The 17,941-nt window shown below is 37.8% G+C and overlaps 1 protein-coding gene across 5 annotated transcripts in view; it reads left to right on the top strand.

Annotated features, from left to right (window-relative positions):
• CTNNA3 (catenin alpha 3) overlaps window positions 1–17,941 on the top strand; it is a 1,374,069-nt gene that overhangs the window by 331,515 nt on the left and 1,024,613 nt on the right. For all 5 annotated transcript variants that reach the window (XM_070432843.1, XM_070432842.1, XM_070432840.1 and 2 more), the window contains exon 7: window positions 5,244–5,447. In XM_070432843.1, coding sequence (XP_070288944.1) covers window positions 5,244–5,447 — 204 coding nt within the window. The remainder of the gene's footprint in view (window positions 1–5,243; window positions 5,448–17,941) is intronic.

Here is a 17,941-nt window from a genome sequence, read left to right as displayed (position 1 = left end):
TAAGATTTTTTGTGTTTTGAATGTAAATCGGATCAGTCTCATCATAGAATATAAAGTGTGTGAATGATGAGTAAGATTTATTACATCATGTTTATTAAAACAACCATATTGATTTTCTGCTTCAGCTTGTTTAAGATTTTTTTTTAACTTCTTAGATGTTCTGGTCAGGCATGGCCAAAGCCTTGTTCAGAATCTGAAGTATTTTATATCATAACTAGAGGCCCGGTGCACAAAATTCATACACTGGGGAGGGGGGTCCCCTCAGCCCGGCCTATGCCCTCTTGCAGTCTGGAAGCCCTCAGGGGATGTTCGACTGATGGGAACAGGAGAGCAGGCCTAAGCTGGCAGTTGGACATCCTTAGCGCTGCCACGGAAGCAGGAGAGGCTCCCGCCATTGCAGCTGCGCTCGCCAGCTATGAGCCTGGCTTCTGGCTGAGCGGCACTCCCCCTGTGGGAGTGCACTGACCACCAGGGGGCAGCTCCTGCGTTGATCATCTGCCCCCTGGTGGTCAGTGCGCATCATAGCAACTGGTTGATCTGCCTTAGCATATCATTAGCATATTACACTTAGATTGGTTGAACAGACAACTGGTCCACTGGGCACTTAGCATATTAGAATCCCGATGCACAAAATTAGTGCAAGAGTAGGCCTTCTTTCCCCCGGCTGCTGGCACTGGCTCCCTCTGGCACCCAGAACCTGGGCATCCCTCCGGCTGCCGGCAGATACCCAGGACCCAGGTTTTCCTCCAGTCGCCGGCAGGCACCCGGGACCCGGGTTTCCCTCACAGAGGGAGGCCCTGCCCACCTGCCACAGCCCACTGGTCAGTGGCCTGGGCCTCTCTCTTTGGGGTGATTGTGGAGCCCCCCAATTGATTGCCCTGCCGTCCGGTGACCTGGGCCTCCCTCTGCAGGGCGATCATGGGGCGATGGCCGGGCCTCCAACCAATCGCATTGCACCTACCTTGGCTGGCCTGGCACCAGTGGGTGTCATAGCGTGGTCCCGGATGGTCGTCAAGGTCGTCCGGATGGTCATTCCGCTGTTTGGTTTGTTTGAACCAGCATCAATACAAACATATGTGTAATGCATTTCAATGTAATGTTATCGTAGCTACAATGTAACTAGGTAATAGGAATTTTCCTGCTCTATTGTGCTTTTATGGGACCACCATTGTATATGTGGTTTATCATTGATTGAAGCATCTTTATGCAGCATATGACTATATATATATATATATTTTTTTTTTTTTTTTTTTTGGATTGTGTCCCATAAGTCCAGTAGGCTTTTTTTATTTGAAATTTTTTGTATGCCTCTGACTACATAACTCAAATTATCTGTCATTAAGTTCATTGGTTCTTTCTTTTGAATGTTCTAGTCTGTTGTTGAACCTCTCTAGTGGATTTGCAGTTCAGTCATTGTATTATTCTGCTCCAGCATTTCTGTTTGGTTCTTTTTATGATTCCCATCTCTTGGTTAAACTTCTTATTTGTACATGTATTGTTTTCCTGATTTAGTTGAGTTGTGTATCTCTGTTCTCGCTCTCTTTTTAAAAAAATATATTTTATTGATTTTTTTACAGAGAGGAAGGGAGAGGGATAGAGAGTTAGAAACATCAATGAGAGAGAAACATCGTTCAGCTGCCTCCTGCATACCCCCCTACTGGGGATGTGCCCACAACCAAGGTACATGTCCTTGACCAGAATTGAACCCGGGACCCTTCAGTCCGCAGGCCGATACTCTATCCACTGAGCCAAACTGGTTAGGGCTCTCTGTTCTCTCTTTTCTCACTAAGCTTTTTAAAAATGAATTTTGAATTATTTTGAGTTTTTCCAAGGCAATTATTAAATCTCCATTTCTTTGGGAACAGCTACTGGAGTTTGTTTTGTTCCTTTGGTGATATCATATTTCCTTGATTCTTCAGGTCCTTTGAAACCTGACACTGTTATCTTTATATTTGAAGAAGCAGTCACTTCCTCAACTCTTTCCTAACTAGCTTTAGTGAGCCAAGCTAGAGATACTGAAGTCTCTCAGATTTTTTTTTTTTTTCTATCAATGCTGCTGCTCCATTCCTCTTGTTCCCCTTGAGGGGGAAATCTTAGACTGTGTGCCTTTTTTGATACCACAAACCCAGGCTGGGTGCTGGGAGCCTCCTACTAATTTTCCCTAGGGTAATGCCCTGAAGTGTTTAATGTTATGTACTCTCTGCCAATCTAAAAGATCCAGCTGGATGCTAGTATTTATATGCTGTTTGTGGAAATTGAGTACATCATCTGCAGGGGACTATGGGGTTGGCTACAGCAGGGTGTGGTGCATGAAGTGCTGGGGGTGCACACCACCTAGTTGTAGAGTCTTCAGTTAGGGGTCCTACTGGATTTGATGATGGGGCTCTTGTTGGAACCTGCTATACAATTAGTAGGATCTGCTGCTGGTTGAGATCCATGTATTGGGTGCTGTGAGCTTCTACCCTTTTCTCTGCTCTTCCCTTTCCTAAAATTATTCAGCTGTTCCAGTCCTCTCAATGTTATGGGTGAGAAGAGATGGAAATGGGCTTCTTGGGCAGCATCCCACGAGTCAGGGGAGGAGGAGTGCTCACTTTGCTCTCACTTTCTTCCATGGGGAAATACTGGCCACCACAGTCTCTTTTGGCCTTCGAAGAGGGATGACTGTTCTTATCCTTGTCAGTGCTTCTATTCTTTTATTTATTTTTTAAAAAATATATTTTATTGATTTTTTACAGAGAGGAAGGGAGAGAGAGAGTCAGAAACATCGATGAGAGAGAAACATCGATCAGCTGCCTCCTGCACATCCCCAACTGGGGATGTGTCCGCAACCCAGGTACATGCCCTTGACCGGAATCGATCCTGGGACCCTTCAGTCCGCAGGCCGATGCTCTATCCACTGAGCCAAACTGGTTTCGGCTCTTTTATTTATTTTTTGCTCCACTGGTGTGCAGGAACCTCTCAGCTATACTCCCAGGCTTTCATAAAGGTATTCTCATTCATAAGTCATTGTGAAACTCGGTTTCTGTGGGGGTATGAGGTATGGATATTCTTATTTCATCATCTTACTGAAGGCCTTAAGAGATAATTATTAATTTCAGCAAGTCTCAAACACCCAGTGGTATTTCATAGGATATTCAAGTTACTTTTAAAAAAACATACCTTTTTGTTGATTTGATGACAAGGTTAGTGAAAACTGTTACTGAATGGGAATAAGAGGACAGTAGTCAAAGAGGAATCAAGAGGCATGTGTGGGGCTATCAGATGTCAGAGCAGGCCATGGTTTCAGTGCAGATGAGCCTGGAAAATCTTAAATGTCATGCAAGTGAAAATCCAAAGGCTAGAGAGTTTGAGGAATGGCCCTATAGAGCAGGAAATGATATGACTTAATCTTGGAATAGAGGCTGTTTTCTGACATAAAATCACGTCCTGAAATTACTAGTTTCTTTTTGCAATTCTTATAGGTGAGCAGATTTGAAGTTTAATTAACTTTTTGTATCATTACAATGCTGGAGACATGTTAACTGTTCCTGTCACTTCTGATTGCATTCGAGCAATCAAAGCAATTCTGTTGCCCTCAGTGTCTTTTCTTAGTGATGATATCACGGTGGAGACATTTTCAAAAAAGATTTTAATTGGATTAATTATTGTTATGGACATTGGAGTGGAATCTGTACTAAGTTAGTGAGCCAAAGGAAGATACGGTAAAAATGACAAGTGAAATAAGGAGGTAAGGTAAATGAATCCTTGACTGATGGCTAAGCCCATAGTTGGATTATTTTCTCATCTAAAAGATTATGCATTGAATAGCAAAAATACTAAATCTGGCATTTGTAAACTTTATTTCCTTTTTGAAACTAAACTGAGTTTAGTTTGAATAGAAACTGAGTTTATATTTTATATTCTATAATATGTGAACATTACATAGTACTAATATTTTTTTTCTCATTGCTTTAAAATTATTTCTGTTTCTGTAATAATTTTCTCCTCCTAGCCTGTTCCTGGAATTATAGCTTTTAAAATTTAATCCTGACTACTTTTGATTCCCAGATATTTATCATAATGTAATATAGTGCAATGATCAATTTAAGATTTTATACACACACATACACAATATACATAGAGCTCTCTCTACATATGTGTATATTTAAAATGTAATTATATAATTATATACTCTAAATATCAATGATGTTTATTGTGTGTATATTGATTTATACATGCACACACATTTGAAATCTTCATTGTCAATTATATACTAGTATTTGAAGATTATTTTATGTATCCATTTTATGTTAAGGATTTTTCATAGAGCTTTTATTCGATACTCTCTAATTGCCACATTATGCCTGAACTTTGGAAAAGCTTCCTCTCTATTTTAATAAAGAACCCCTAGACCCTCACACCTTTCATCTTTTCTTCAGAGACTATAGATTATCTTGACTTCTTTTGTTTGGAGACTTATATCTAATGGAAACCTTAAAAATACCATGTCAATTTTCAATAGTAGGAATAGCTGGAAGTTATAATAGATCAACAAAAAGATGGAGTCTAACTTTTTCAATAAATAATTACAATTCAAAATTCTTTTTGATATGTTAGTGTTAAAGTTAATTAGAGTGTATGATTTATAGTAAGGCGTAATGACATGAATATTGAATTAGATATTATTAGACCTGGATACTTGTGTGAACTTTACCATTATTTTCTCAGTGACCTTGGGTGAAACAGTCTTAGTCATTTATCATCAATTTAACAATATCTTTTCTGCCCACTTCTTTATAGTGTTGTCAGGGTTTGATTATATATGTGAAAATATTATGTGAACAATGAAGTTCTATTTAAAGGTGAGTATTGTAAATAATAATGTGCCATGCACTGTATCAAGCACTCACATTGTTCTTACAAAATGAGACACACAATGTTAATATTAAAACTTTACAGATCAGGAAGGTGAGGCTCAGACTACCTAAGACCCCTGAGTAAGTTCACACTGTTGATGAGCGGGAAAGGCAAGATTTGAACACAGATCTGTCTGATATTAGAACCAGTGCTCATAATTGTACAGTTTTTGTCACTCCCCTGAATAATAATTGCCACATAGAATTATGCGTAAACTGAGTGAGGCAGTAAAAATGCAATTTTCTTTATCACATCTGACTTCTGAAGGTGAAACCAAAATGATATTTGTTTTTCTTAAAAATAGGATGTTATGAAGTTCTAACCATCCGAATGTGTTTTGCCTTTAGAATTTAATTGTCTTGGATCCACTGACAGTGACTGAGGAGGAAATAAGACCATCCCTAGAGCAACGCCTTGAAGCCATCATCAGCGGGGCTGCTCTGTTGGCCGACTCTTCCTGCACCAGGGATTTCCATCGGGAGCGGATCATCGCAGAATGCAACGCCATTCGCCAGGCTCTGCAGGACCTGCTTTCCGAGTACATGAACAACGTGAGTAACTGTTTCCCCCATTCTGTACATTGGGTATGTGCCGAGTTTCTCTGTAGAACATGTGACAAATGATAAGTAAGTGTGCGATTTTCCATAGATTGGCTTGCTGAGCGAGTTCTGCTCAGGGTGCTCACAGGGTGAAGTGGTGAGATTGGATTTTCTAGGGATGGAATCTAACCAGAAGGTTGTTTACATTTGATTGCTTTGTTTGAAATAGTAACTAAATATTAGTTGAAGAAGGGATTCAGGACTGGAGAAGGGAAAGTGGAGCTGTCCATCAATTTAAAGGATAAAAAGGTTAAGAAAAGGACCATATTCTCAGACAGAAGTTGGTGAATATCAAAGTCAGGATGTAGATAGTATCGGATGAAGTCATTGCTGCGGGAATCAGGGACCATTTTTGAAGATGTAAAAGCTCATTTAGTTCGGGTGGCTCGTGACCCTTTTCAAATGTTACAAGTTGTGGCAGTTTTAACTATCTTTTAGGAATATTAGGAATGCTGTCTAAATTTAGACAAATGCACAAATGCTTCAAAGTCCTTTTGCTTTCAGATTTTATGTATTCATATATTATATATTCATTCCATATATATACATATATATATATAATATTTTATATCCATCCGTGGAGTCTTACATTCAAATCTTAGTGCCATTTTTAAAATGAAGGAAGTCTTCGTTGTCAACTCTGTATTGATCATCATGAAGTCTTTTTAAATAGAAGAGCTCAACAAAATGAAAGGTTTATAATTGGAATGTTTTGTTGATCTGCCTTACTATAAATGGAATAAAAATAGTTTCAAAACATCACTTTTTGAATGTGAAACTGAAGAATTGTGATTGTTCAGTATAAGTAATTTATGTGAATAATTGGTATGTGCTAAAATTTAGTGAGTTTTAAGGACTTTTCAACATGCTTGATATAGCTCCTTGTTCTTAATACTTGATGACTTTGGCACCTGACCAACAATCTCTTATTTGTAAAGAAATCAGAGTTTTAAAGGACATTATGTTAATAAGAAGAACATGTTAATAGTGTCATGTCCTGCTTCTTAAGCTAGAATAGCCCCATTTTTAACATATAAAATATTCTTAAAGGTTTTTTAAGGGAATGCATCCATTATAAAAAACTCAGAAGGTTATATTGTATTGGAATTTCTTCTCTCCTGATCTGTGTACTTGTACATTATATTCACCTTTATAGATAAAAATACCCTCAAGTTACATGTAAACTTATTTTATACATAAATATACAAAATTATAGATACAATTATTTTACCATATATAAACTTATTTTATTCTTTAAGATACAAACACAAACAAATGCACATGCACATACTCAGACGCATGCATGCACAAGGATGGCTACATAATTGTAGAGCCCAGTGCAAAACTGAAAATGCAAAGCCTGTTGTTCAAAAGTGGGGTTAGGGTCAGGGGGTGGGAGCACTTTTTTCCTTTATTCACAGTCTCAGTTGACATGAGAAAGTTATTTTTATTTGCTATTTAGTGTTAGGTTCTCTAGAGCATAGGGATACTTGTGGGAGCATGCAGACCCTACAGGTGTTTCTGTACTTGACCTATAACCCCAACCCACCTTGACTGTGCCAAGGACCCTACCAGGAGTGAATGGTGGCAGCAAGCACTGGGTGGGGGAATAGGCTGAGGACCTCTGCCTGCATGTGAGTCTAGGGTACATGTTTCATTGCCCCATAGGACTTCGCTTAATACACAACTTCAAAGGTAAAGGTGTAAAGAATATGAACACTGTGGTAGCAGAACATTAAAAACCAAAGGACTTGTATACATGCATACAAGCATAACCAATGGACACAAACAATAGAGGGGTGAGGGCCTGTATTGGGAGACAGGAGCTGGCTGGGAGAGGTCAATGGGGGAAAAAGGAGACATATATAATACTTTCAACAATAAAGAATTTTTTAAAAAGCCAAGGTAGGCCTTTTTGAGCAGAGAGCTCTGTGCACAGTCACAGGCCCCTGAAGCTGGTTCTGTACATAATAAACATACGTCACATAAAAATAGCAGTGGTTTTATGGTTTCTTCCACTTTGGCTTACAAATTATTTGGGTTGAAAACTATTCATACCAAAGGTGAAGTTATGGGAGCATTCTGCCTAGGATGCAATCATGAAGAAGGTACAATGTTTCTAGAAATTTATAAAACCAACTAAAAGTCGGTCTGATATATATATATATATATATATATATATATATATATATATATATATATTGGTCTGCTTTATATTATCACCATGTACCTCCAATTCTAAATGTCACTGGTAAAATGTTTTCCACATAATTATTCTAAATTCTAAACAATTGGCTGTAGTTGTTGTTTTAATAATATGTGTATATAATTCAAATTAGCACACTTTAATGACTATCCTTTAGTAAACAGTATAGTCTTTCTGCACTGAAACAGCAGATTCAAAATTGACAGGGATGACACAATGATTACAAAGACAAAGAACTGGAGTTACTTTAATTTTGTTATTTTATGTGATCACGGAGGTTTGTTTTTAATTTAAAAATTATAATCATGGAACTGAATTCTGAGGGGTAATATTTTTGTTAGGTAAGTGTAAATTTCATTCGTGAAATATTTCATTGAATTTGAGTTATAACTTTGAAATGTATTCTCTTTTTGAAAATTGTCTATCACTTTAAAGTTAAAGAACAAATTAGGAAAATAGTGATTATTTGAGATTATTATGGAAATGTAATTTTGTTATATAGAGGAGAGAGGTGTTTAAAAAGGATGGGCTCCCGGTATCAAATATGCTAAGTAAGGCACTGAAAATAGGTTTGCACTTTTCTATGTCTTCTTGCTCTTTTACTTATTGAGGATTTAATCTTGTGTTCAGTTTCAAGGAGTCAAGTACACAAAACTTATGTTACTAATATCTTTCTGTTAGATATTTTCATTTTAAAACAAGGTAAGTTCTGTGTTAGAAGAGTGAAGTGGAAAGCGACTTTTTTGTTTATAATAAATAACGCAGATGAAAGGTAAGTAGCTTTTTTTAAAGCTTGTCCAGATCATTATCTCAATTTTATCATGTTTAAGGGTAAACTTAATTGTAGGAACCCAAATATTTCTTGGTTATTTAGTTGATTAAATTGCATCACTATTTATACTTGATGGAGGTTGTTTTCTTCTTTCTTCCTCCTTCCCTCATGTTTTCTCTTTTCCCCGCTGGCAAAGAAGGGCAAATACCCCCAGCAATATCTCCCTCATGGCATTTCCCCCTTTAGAGCTCTTATCCCAGATGGGATTCCTCTGTTTGCTTGTCTGCCTGCTCCACTAGCCAGGAGCCCGAGGAGACTGGGGACTGTGTTCCTGGCGCTTAGCATAGCAGGTGCTCAGTAATTATCATTTGGATACAGGTAAATTGAATTTAGTGCTTGCTGTTTCTCAGTCTTTTAAATTAAAACGACAACATGCCTGAAGCAATTAATTTGAAGTTTATTTACTGTATTTATATGATAAGTGTGGAAAGAATATGGAGGGAGGGTTCATGGTGAGAACAGGAACAGAGGAGAGGAAAGAGTTGAGGGCATGTTCTTTGGGTGATCTAAGAATACTATATATGCCTTTCTCTTAGAGCAAATGTCAAATACTTGTTGAGGAAGGCATTTTTTTCCCCTTTGGAAAGAAAAGACATTGTGTGTGTGGGTTCCGTCTGATGATTTGTTCTGATGTTGGTGTAGAAGTCAGAGTGGGAGGAACTAAATTTATGGTGGTCCACAGGGTCAGATGTCCATTCATTCACACACCATGGAAACATTTCATTGATGAGTACAACCTATTCATAATAAAAAAATAAACTTACAGTACTATGAAAAAGCACTCCAAAAGCAATGTAACAGTTTCTTTTCATCTAAAAATGCAGAATTTTATGCCTAATACTAGTGTCTGACTGAGCTAATGAACATTAGAATTAAAAACAGGAACCAATCTGGAAAACTGTGGAATAAATGATCAGAACATATTTCCAGGTTTATTTTTACTCTAGGTTTATATCACAAAAGATGTTCCCCTATCGCTGTTTCATCATCTTTAATGAAAGGAAATGCACTTTCCTGGGGGACTACCTGAACTCCAATCTTTCTCGGTTCTCTCAAAGATTTTAGGACAGCTCCTGTACTTAAGTCCTCAGCTTCCTAATTTAAGGAATATTGTTTCTCTTTTGTTGGACCTGGTTTGCTTTTCCAATTAGCAGCTTTTGTAATTGAGCTATATCGATAGAGTAACTACTTGATGATAATTCAGCTACAATAAAGATAATCATAAACACTTAAAGCAGGAATAATACTCCTCAAAATCTGTGGATCTCTTATGTGAATGTGGTTTCAAGGCTTCAAATTTTGCAGGTGTAAGGAGCCCAGAGAAGTAGGAAATAAATGCAATTTATGTTTTTTTCATACTCAATTCACATGACCAGTTTGAGTATAACTTTACCTCCTTAAACAGATCTAACTGGGGATGTTCCCGCAACCAAGGTACATGCCCTTGACCAGAATCAAACCTGGGACCCTTCAGTCTGCAGGCCGACACTCTATCCACTGAGCCAAACCGGTTAGGGCTCAATCATTTTTTTTTTTTCACTGAAGCTATTATTCAGTAAGTTCATTGTCTTGTCACATTGGTAAGAAATTAGTAGGAAATGAGACCAGATGGGTCAATAACAAATAAAACAGACAACCACTTAACAGTATTAATGATTATATATGTTTGCTCTAATACTTTTCTTCTTTTAAATTTGTGTATATATATTATATGTGTCACATATAATATATATATAAAATTTGGTTTTCTATTGCTACCGTAACAAATTCCCACAAACTTAGTGGCTTACATAACACAGATTATTAACAGCTCTGTGGGTCAAAGTTGGACACAAGTCTCCCCAGGTTGAAAGCGGAAGTGTCAGCAGGGCTGCATCCTTCTTTGGCGGCTTTAGGGCAGAATCCATTCCCTTGCCCTTTCCAGCCGTAGCTTCCAGAGGCCACCTGCATCCCCTGGCTCGTGGCCCTCTGCCTGCAGCAGAGCCAGCTACGTCACATTTCTCTGACTCTGCTTCTGTCCTCGCATCTATTTCTCTGGCTGCAGCCAGGAAATGTTCTCTACTTTTTAGGACTCATGTGGTGATGATAAATAGGGCCCTTCCCGATGATCCAGGGTAATTATGTCATCTCAAGGCCCTGACTCTTAATTACATCCTTTTGTAATTACTCTTAATTACATCCTTTTGCCATGTAACACACTTTCACAGGTTCTGGGAATGAGGATATGGACATCTCTGGGAGGCCCAGGACCTCTAGTAAGTAATGCCAGTCTTCCCTAGTCTCGTCGGTGGAAGTATCATTAATCCTTGCATTTCAGACCTGTTTTTAGTTAGTATTCCTTACTCACTTTAAGCTCCATGCTGGCAGATAACGTGTCTGCTTTATTTCCTGTTTTACCGCAAGCCCTAGGCATAATGCCTCGGATTTGGAAAAAGCTGAATTGTACTTTTGAATAAATGAAAGAATCGGTGAAATTATTGCATTCTATATATGCCATGTAATGGAGAAGCAGCTTCCCTGACATTAAATGAAATGAGTTTCAAATATTTAGTAAATTTATATGATGCACTGCCTGTTATAAAAGGCCTGCTTTTGCAGAGTACAGGTCTCTTCTAAGGATCAATGTGAATATTCGGAAACAAAATTTTCTCATCACTCTGTACATTTGGATCCACATCCAGTCATATTCCAAAACAGGAGTTGTACTTATTAAAAAATATACTCCAGAGCGGTTTGAGGGGCTGGGTGAAAAAGGAGAAGGGCTTAGCCAAGCAAGGAAGCAAGCAAGCAAGCAAACAAACAGAAAACAAAAACCCCATCATGGACACAGACAGCAGTATGGTGATTACCAAAGGAACAGGGCATTGGGGGGAGGGCGAAGAGGGTATAGGGGGGATAAATGTTGATGGAAGGAGGCTTGGGGTGTTGAACACACAATACAATATACAGATGATGTATTATGGAATTGTACACCTAAAACCTATATAATTTTCTTAACCAATATCATCCCAATAAATTCAATGAAAAGTATATATTCCAGAGAACATTTTGAATCAGAAAAAGTTTAACTTTTGTCTTTTAAAATTAGAGGTGTATTTTTCTAAGTTATATCTGCTGATTTTGTTGTACTTCCAGTATGGGTTAGGTCTAGTCCATCTTCTCTGATTTACAGTGTAATTAAAGGAATTCTTCATGTTGATGAGGGAGAATAAGGAGGCCCTCCCACGAAGGAGGGGTAGAGGGGAATCAGTTGTTTTTAAAGGGTGGTATTTCTACAATTGGTGAAAATATAGCTGGAAGTGAATGGCCATCATGCTTTAGTTCTTAAGAATCAGACACATATATTTCTAAGGGTTGAAATTATGTTGATGTTCTTAAGTTTAGATGTCTTGCTGGGGAGGATTTTCAGGAGATGTAGAATTATTGGAGAAGTTAGCTCTCAGATTAATACTTTACTATAGGGGGATATTAGAGAGTTGAGCAAGGGATGGCTCTGGTAGTATAAAAGAGTCAGGCCTGGACTGTATTCAGGGACCAGTTCCCATTTCTAGACCTCTCACTTGCTCAATATTTTCTTCGCCAGGTAGCTCATGTGAACGCACATTGTAGGTTCTCATTCTATATTTGTTGAGTGAGTAGATAATCAAATTGAATGGCTTTTGTTATTCAGAGATCTATTTTATTGCATGTCGGGTTTAATGCATTCCCTGTCTTGGAGTATTATAAAGATTCAATAAAGCCAACAAAGATATATTATGGGGTTTTTCTTCCATATAAGGCCTTCACTTCTCTCCTAAAAATTCATTTTGGAAATTATTTCACCCTTATTTCTCATGATGATAAGGTAAAGCAGTTAGGATGATCTATATGCAATAACTCTTTGAATACTAGAGACAGGTTAGAATTAAAATTATAAAAATGTAAAGGCAGCTTCAAAATTTATTTTCTTTCTTTCTTTTTCTTGTTTTGGCATGGGCTGCATATTAGAATTAATCCATTATTAGATCAGGTACACTGTATTAGCTGCTTTACAATTTAAAAATCTTAAAATTTTCCATTACACTGCAGTGCTGGCTGGCTGGCTTTTGAGTGGTTGATTATGTTGAAAACTATGTTTTTCAGTTTATTGATCTCTGGTGGAGGATGTGGCTGTACCCTGTGAGCCTGTGAATGCTGTGGCTTTCTAGCGAATCAGGCTTAATGTCCGATTCCATTTGCTCCCTTCTTTAACCAACTAGCTACCTATGCTAACAATTTGACTTATGCTTTCCTTAGAGATAACTCATTCTTTGTATCTAAGAACTCGACCAACAGTTTTTTGCTTTAACGTTCCAGAGTAGCTTTTAACTGTTTTAGTTTGACATTTATACAAATATGGAGTAAATACTTAGTACACTAGTGGATTTGGATTTTGAATATGATTCAGTCTGAGGGCACTATGCCTCATGTGAAAAAATTACTTTTCTTTCACTTACATATGACAAGGATGTATCTATAAGGACTTTTATCTCCCTGTAAAAAGTTGACTCCTATATGGTAATCAGAATACTGACCTCTCGTCCCCCCACCCCTCTCCCTTACACAGATGTCCACATCTTAGTCCTTGGACCCTGTGGATACCAGTACGCATAGTATAAGAAATCTTGAAAATGTGATTGAGTGCAGGGGCCTTGAGGAGGAGAGATTTTCCTGAATTAAATGGGTGACCCCAGTCTAATTACATGAGTCCTTAAAAACAGATAACTTTTCTTGGCTGAATTAGAGATGAGGTGGAAGAAGAGAGTAAGAGAAAAAGAGAGAGAGAGAGAGAATGTATGTGTGTGTGTGTGTGTGTGTGTGTGAGAGAGAGAGAGAGAGATGTGTGTGTGTGTGTGTGTGTGTGTGTGTGTATGGTGTGGTGTGGGAGATAAATCCACGATTTTTGGCTTTAAAGATGGAGGAAGTGGCCATTGTTGAAGACACTTAAGTTTGTGATAATTTGTTCAGCAGAAATAGAAAATTGAAATTCTATGTGAAATGAATTGCTGCAATTATATAGTAAACTTATAGATATATTAAATATGAGTTATATATATGTCAGGGAAGGTAATCAGAGTTTTATAGAAATACCAAATATTGATTTTGAATGTGCTTATATATCTCACATAATATTTAACATGAAGTAATTAAAATGCCTGAAGACCATTTAATGGTGTAAACACCATGAATTGTTGTGGTTGTACACAATGGAAAATATGATTTAGTTTATTTTCTGAGCCAGTGCTTTGTAATGGAAATGTTATGCGAGCTAGAATAATATGTGATCCACCTATATAATTTAAAATTCTCTAGTAGCCACATATAGTAAAAGAAACAGGTAAAACTAATGAGAATAATTTAGGTAGTTCAGTATATGCAAAGTATCATTTCAACATTTAATTAATATAAACATTATCACTGAGATAGTTTACACTCCTTTTTAATACTAAGTCCCTGAAATGTGTGCATTTTACATTTATAGTCCATCTGGACTAGCCTCATTGAAAATATTCATTGGCCACGTGGTTAGGGGCTATTGTATTGGACAACACAGCGCTATGCAGAAATGCCTTCTTCGCCACAGTGTTTTGTTGCCTGATCATCTCATGTTTCTTCAGCTTTAATAATGCTGCTGTAAAAAATATAATAAAAGAAAAAATACACAGGATACTTAGGTCAGGGCAACCAAGAACTATAGCATAATTCTGCCGTTTCTGTTATTAGCCAGTGAAATAGGCCACTAGCATTTTATACTGGCACATTGGAGAAAAGCAAAACTTTCCATATGTGGTGGATTGAATTTTCAAAAAAAAAGGCCACAATAATATCTTCCATTTTGCGTTTTTCTCTGGTATGACTTTGCCTTTCCTCCATCACTGGGTGAGATTTAATATTCTTCTTCTTGAACCTGGGCCTGTTTTAATAACTTGCCCGACCAATTAAATGTGGCAGAAGCAACATTCTGGAGCTTCTGGGGTTACGTCATAAAAGGTCTTTCAGATTCCACCTAAGTCCCTTGCAATGCTCAGTCTTGGGACCCTACTTCTGAGAATGCAGTTGCTATACTGTAAGGAGCCCATGCATATGGTGAAGTCACAGCCAGGTAGGCACTCTGCTTGATAGCCTACCCTGAGTTCCCAGCCAAAGCCAGCAGTAAGGGCCACTCCTATGAGGATGCTGTCTTGGACATCTAGCCAGTTAAGACCTTCATATGGCTGAGGCTTGACCTTGGCTGCTCCTGCATAGAGACCTGATGTATGAAATCCTGGCTGAGTCAGTCAAACTCAGAACCATGAGAGAGAAGAATTTGTTGCTTTTAACCACGAGGTTTTGGCATGGCTTCTTACATGGTAATACTAATCTGAGTATTACAGACTTTTATTGGCAAAGACTTTACTTTGAGAGGAGCATGACAGATCTAACACCAAATGTTAGGAACTGCTATAGGCATGTCAGACTTGTGGCCTGTGGGCCAAATGCCTGTTTCAGGCATGTGTTCCACCGGCCCTGAGTTTGACATGCTTGCGATGAATCATATGGTCAAGAGTTACGAACAAGAGCTATGTAAGGAGGACGGCAAAACTGATATTTGTGAGCAGATGTATGTAGAGAAGTCTGTTAACGGGTTCTATTACAAAGTATAGATTTAATTAATCTTCAAAATTCTTTATGTTCTTTAAGTCCTGGGTTAAAAATAAAACTACTATAGTTATCCTTACAATAGAGATCTGAAGTGGGTCAACCTTATCTAATTATGTGTCAAGATTCTAGTGCCCAATATGAAAACTAAACAAAAAAGCTAGATAAGTGGTCCTCTAGCAGAATTCCATTTTCACAAGGATTATTTGTGCCTGCATGCATTTATGCTGTCATGGTGTCTATAATTGCTTTTAAAAAGTGACTTTGACACTATCCAGGTGAGCCACAATGGATATTCCCAAGATGTGCATGATCATCACATGCCCTCTTCAGTGGTATTGAATTATAATCATTGAATACTGAGTGATTATATAATTGGTGCTGCAGAAGCAGGCAAATGTTCCTGCAGCCTCTTGTGGTTACTAAGTCTCCCTTCCTCCTTGGCAATTGTAAGTGTAGAGCTCAGAAAAATAAATATGCACAACCCCACAAAGTTGGCAGTCCTTAAGTATGGCAGTTGGCTTACAACTGGGGAGAGAAAAATAATTCTTTTGTTTGGTGCATAGCAGAGATATGATAATCACTACTTATGGGAATCATGTTTTGTAAAAACAGAAGCTCTTCCTAGCTTTACAGCTCCTTTAGAAGCATCGACTGCTCACTTTATCTAGTTTCTGACCTTTATATAAAAGCTAGAAGTTTGTACAGTAGAACTAACTGAATTACTTGATGATTACTTTTATTTTATAACTGGAGGCCCGGTGCACAAAATTTGTGCGCTCGGTGGGGGGGGGTGGAGTTCCTCAGCCTGGCCTGCACCCTCTCGTAGTCCGGGACCCCTCGCTCTCTACCACCTGCCTGCTTGCTGCTCCTTACTGCTTGGCTCACTGCTCCTTTGCGCTGCCTTGGAGGTGGGAGAGGCTCCTGCCACTGCACTCTCCAGCTGTGAGCCTGGCTTCAGGCTGAGCAGCGCTCCCCCTGTGGGAGCACACTGACCACCAGGGGAAGCTCCTGCATTGAGCATCTGCCCCCCAGTGGTCATGCACATCATAGCAACCGGTCGTTCTGGTTGTTTGGCCATAATGGTGACTTAGGCTTTTATTATATAGTTCATACTCTATGGGGAAGCCTCCCCATCTTCTCTCATTTTTGGGTTATGAAACTGTTCTAGGAATACCTCTCAAAGACTAGAAACTAATATTAAAAACCCCCACACATTTTATTTGGAAATAATTATAGGTTAAAAGGAAGTTGCAATGATAGTACAAAGAAGTTCTGTGTACCTTTGGCCCACATATCCACATTGGTTGCATCTTATGTAACTATGGTATGATGTCAAAACCAGGAAGTTGACGTTGATAAATATTATGTGTATATTTTTATCAGATGCATAGATTTATGTAAACACCACTATAACAAAGACACAGAAATATTCTATCACTGCAAATATCTTCTTCTTCCTACTACTTTATGGTCACACTTACCCTCCTGATCTCTCTCCCTTCCCTTCACCCCTACCCTACCATTTCTAAGCCCTGGCAAATACTAATGTATGCTTCATCTCTACAATTTTGTCTTTTTTAAAATATTCTATAAATAGAATCATACAGTATATGTTGAGACTGGCCTTTTTCACTCAACATGATGCCTTAGAAACCAACCCATGTTGCATGTATTGATAGTTTATTCCTTTTTATTGCTGAGTAGTATCCCATGTTATGGGAGTCCCACAGTCTAGTTAACCCATCACCTATTATAGCACACTTTGTTGTTTCCAGTTTGGAGGCTATTACAAATAAAGCTTCTATGAACAGTTGTGTGCAGGGTTTTGTGTAGACATAAGTTTTCACTTCTCTGAGATAAATGCCCTGAGGAGCAATTATTGGGTCATATGGTAAATGAATGTTTAGTTTTTTAGAAACTGTCAAACTGTTTTTCAGAGTGGCTGTAGTATTTTACATTCCCACCAGCAAAGAGAATAATTACTTCACACCCTGACCAGCATTTGGTATTTTTACTGTTTTTATTTTAGCTGTTCTAATAGGTGTGTAGTCCTTGCTTATCATGATCTTAATTTGCATTTCTCTAATGGATAGTGATGATATTAAACTGTTAAACATCTTTTTATATGCTTATTTGCCACCTGTATATACTCTTGAGTGAAATGGCTCATCATGTTTTTTGCTGATTTTGTAATTGAATTGTTTGTATTTTACTGTTAATTATTGAGTCTTTTATATATTCTGCAAAAGAGACCTTTTTCAGATAGGAGGTTTGCAAATGCTATCTAACAATCAAATCTGATGAAGTCACTTTTATCAACTTTACTTTCATGTATTATAGTTTTTGTGTCTAAGAATGTTCATCAAGTTTTAGGTTCCAGAGATTTTTGTTTAAAAGTTTTATAGTTTTACATTTTAAGTTTACATTTATGATCTATTTTGAGTTAATTTTTATGAGGTGTGAGACTTTTCTCAAGGTTCATTTTGTTTGATATCCAATTCCTCTAGCACTATTTTTTGAAATAGATAATCTTCTTTGATTGAATTCATTTTTGCATCTTTGTAAAAAATCAGTTTGCTATACTTGTGTGGGGCTATTTTTGGGTTCTTGACTATGCCATTAACTACTTGTCTATCCCTTGCTCAATACGAAAAAAATGAGGAACATTTTGAAAGTCAGAAAAATACTGTACCTTAATGACATAAAACACAAAACAACTTGATCTGTTGTGCCAATTTAATTAGTTTA

This window comes from Myotis yumanensis, unplaced genomic scaffold, assembly GCF_028538775.1.
Source record: "Myotis yumanensis isolate MYYU_CA2020_CCGP unplaced genomic scaffold, mMyoYum1.0.hap1 SCAF_13, whole genome shotgun sequence".
NCBI classification, from domain to species: Eukaryota; Metazoa; Chordata; class Mammalia; order Chiroptera; family Vespertilionidae; genus Myotis; species Myotis yumanensis.
This window is presented reverse-complemented; position numbering and strand designations above follow the sequence as displayed.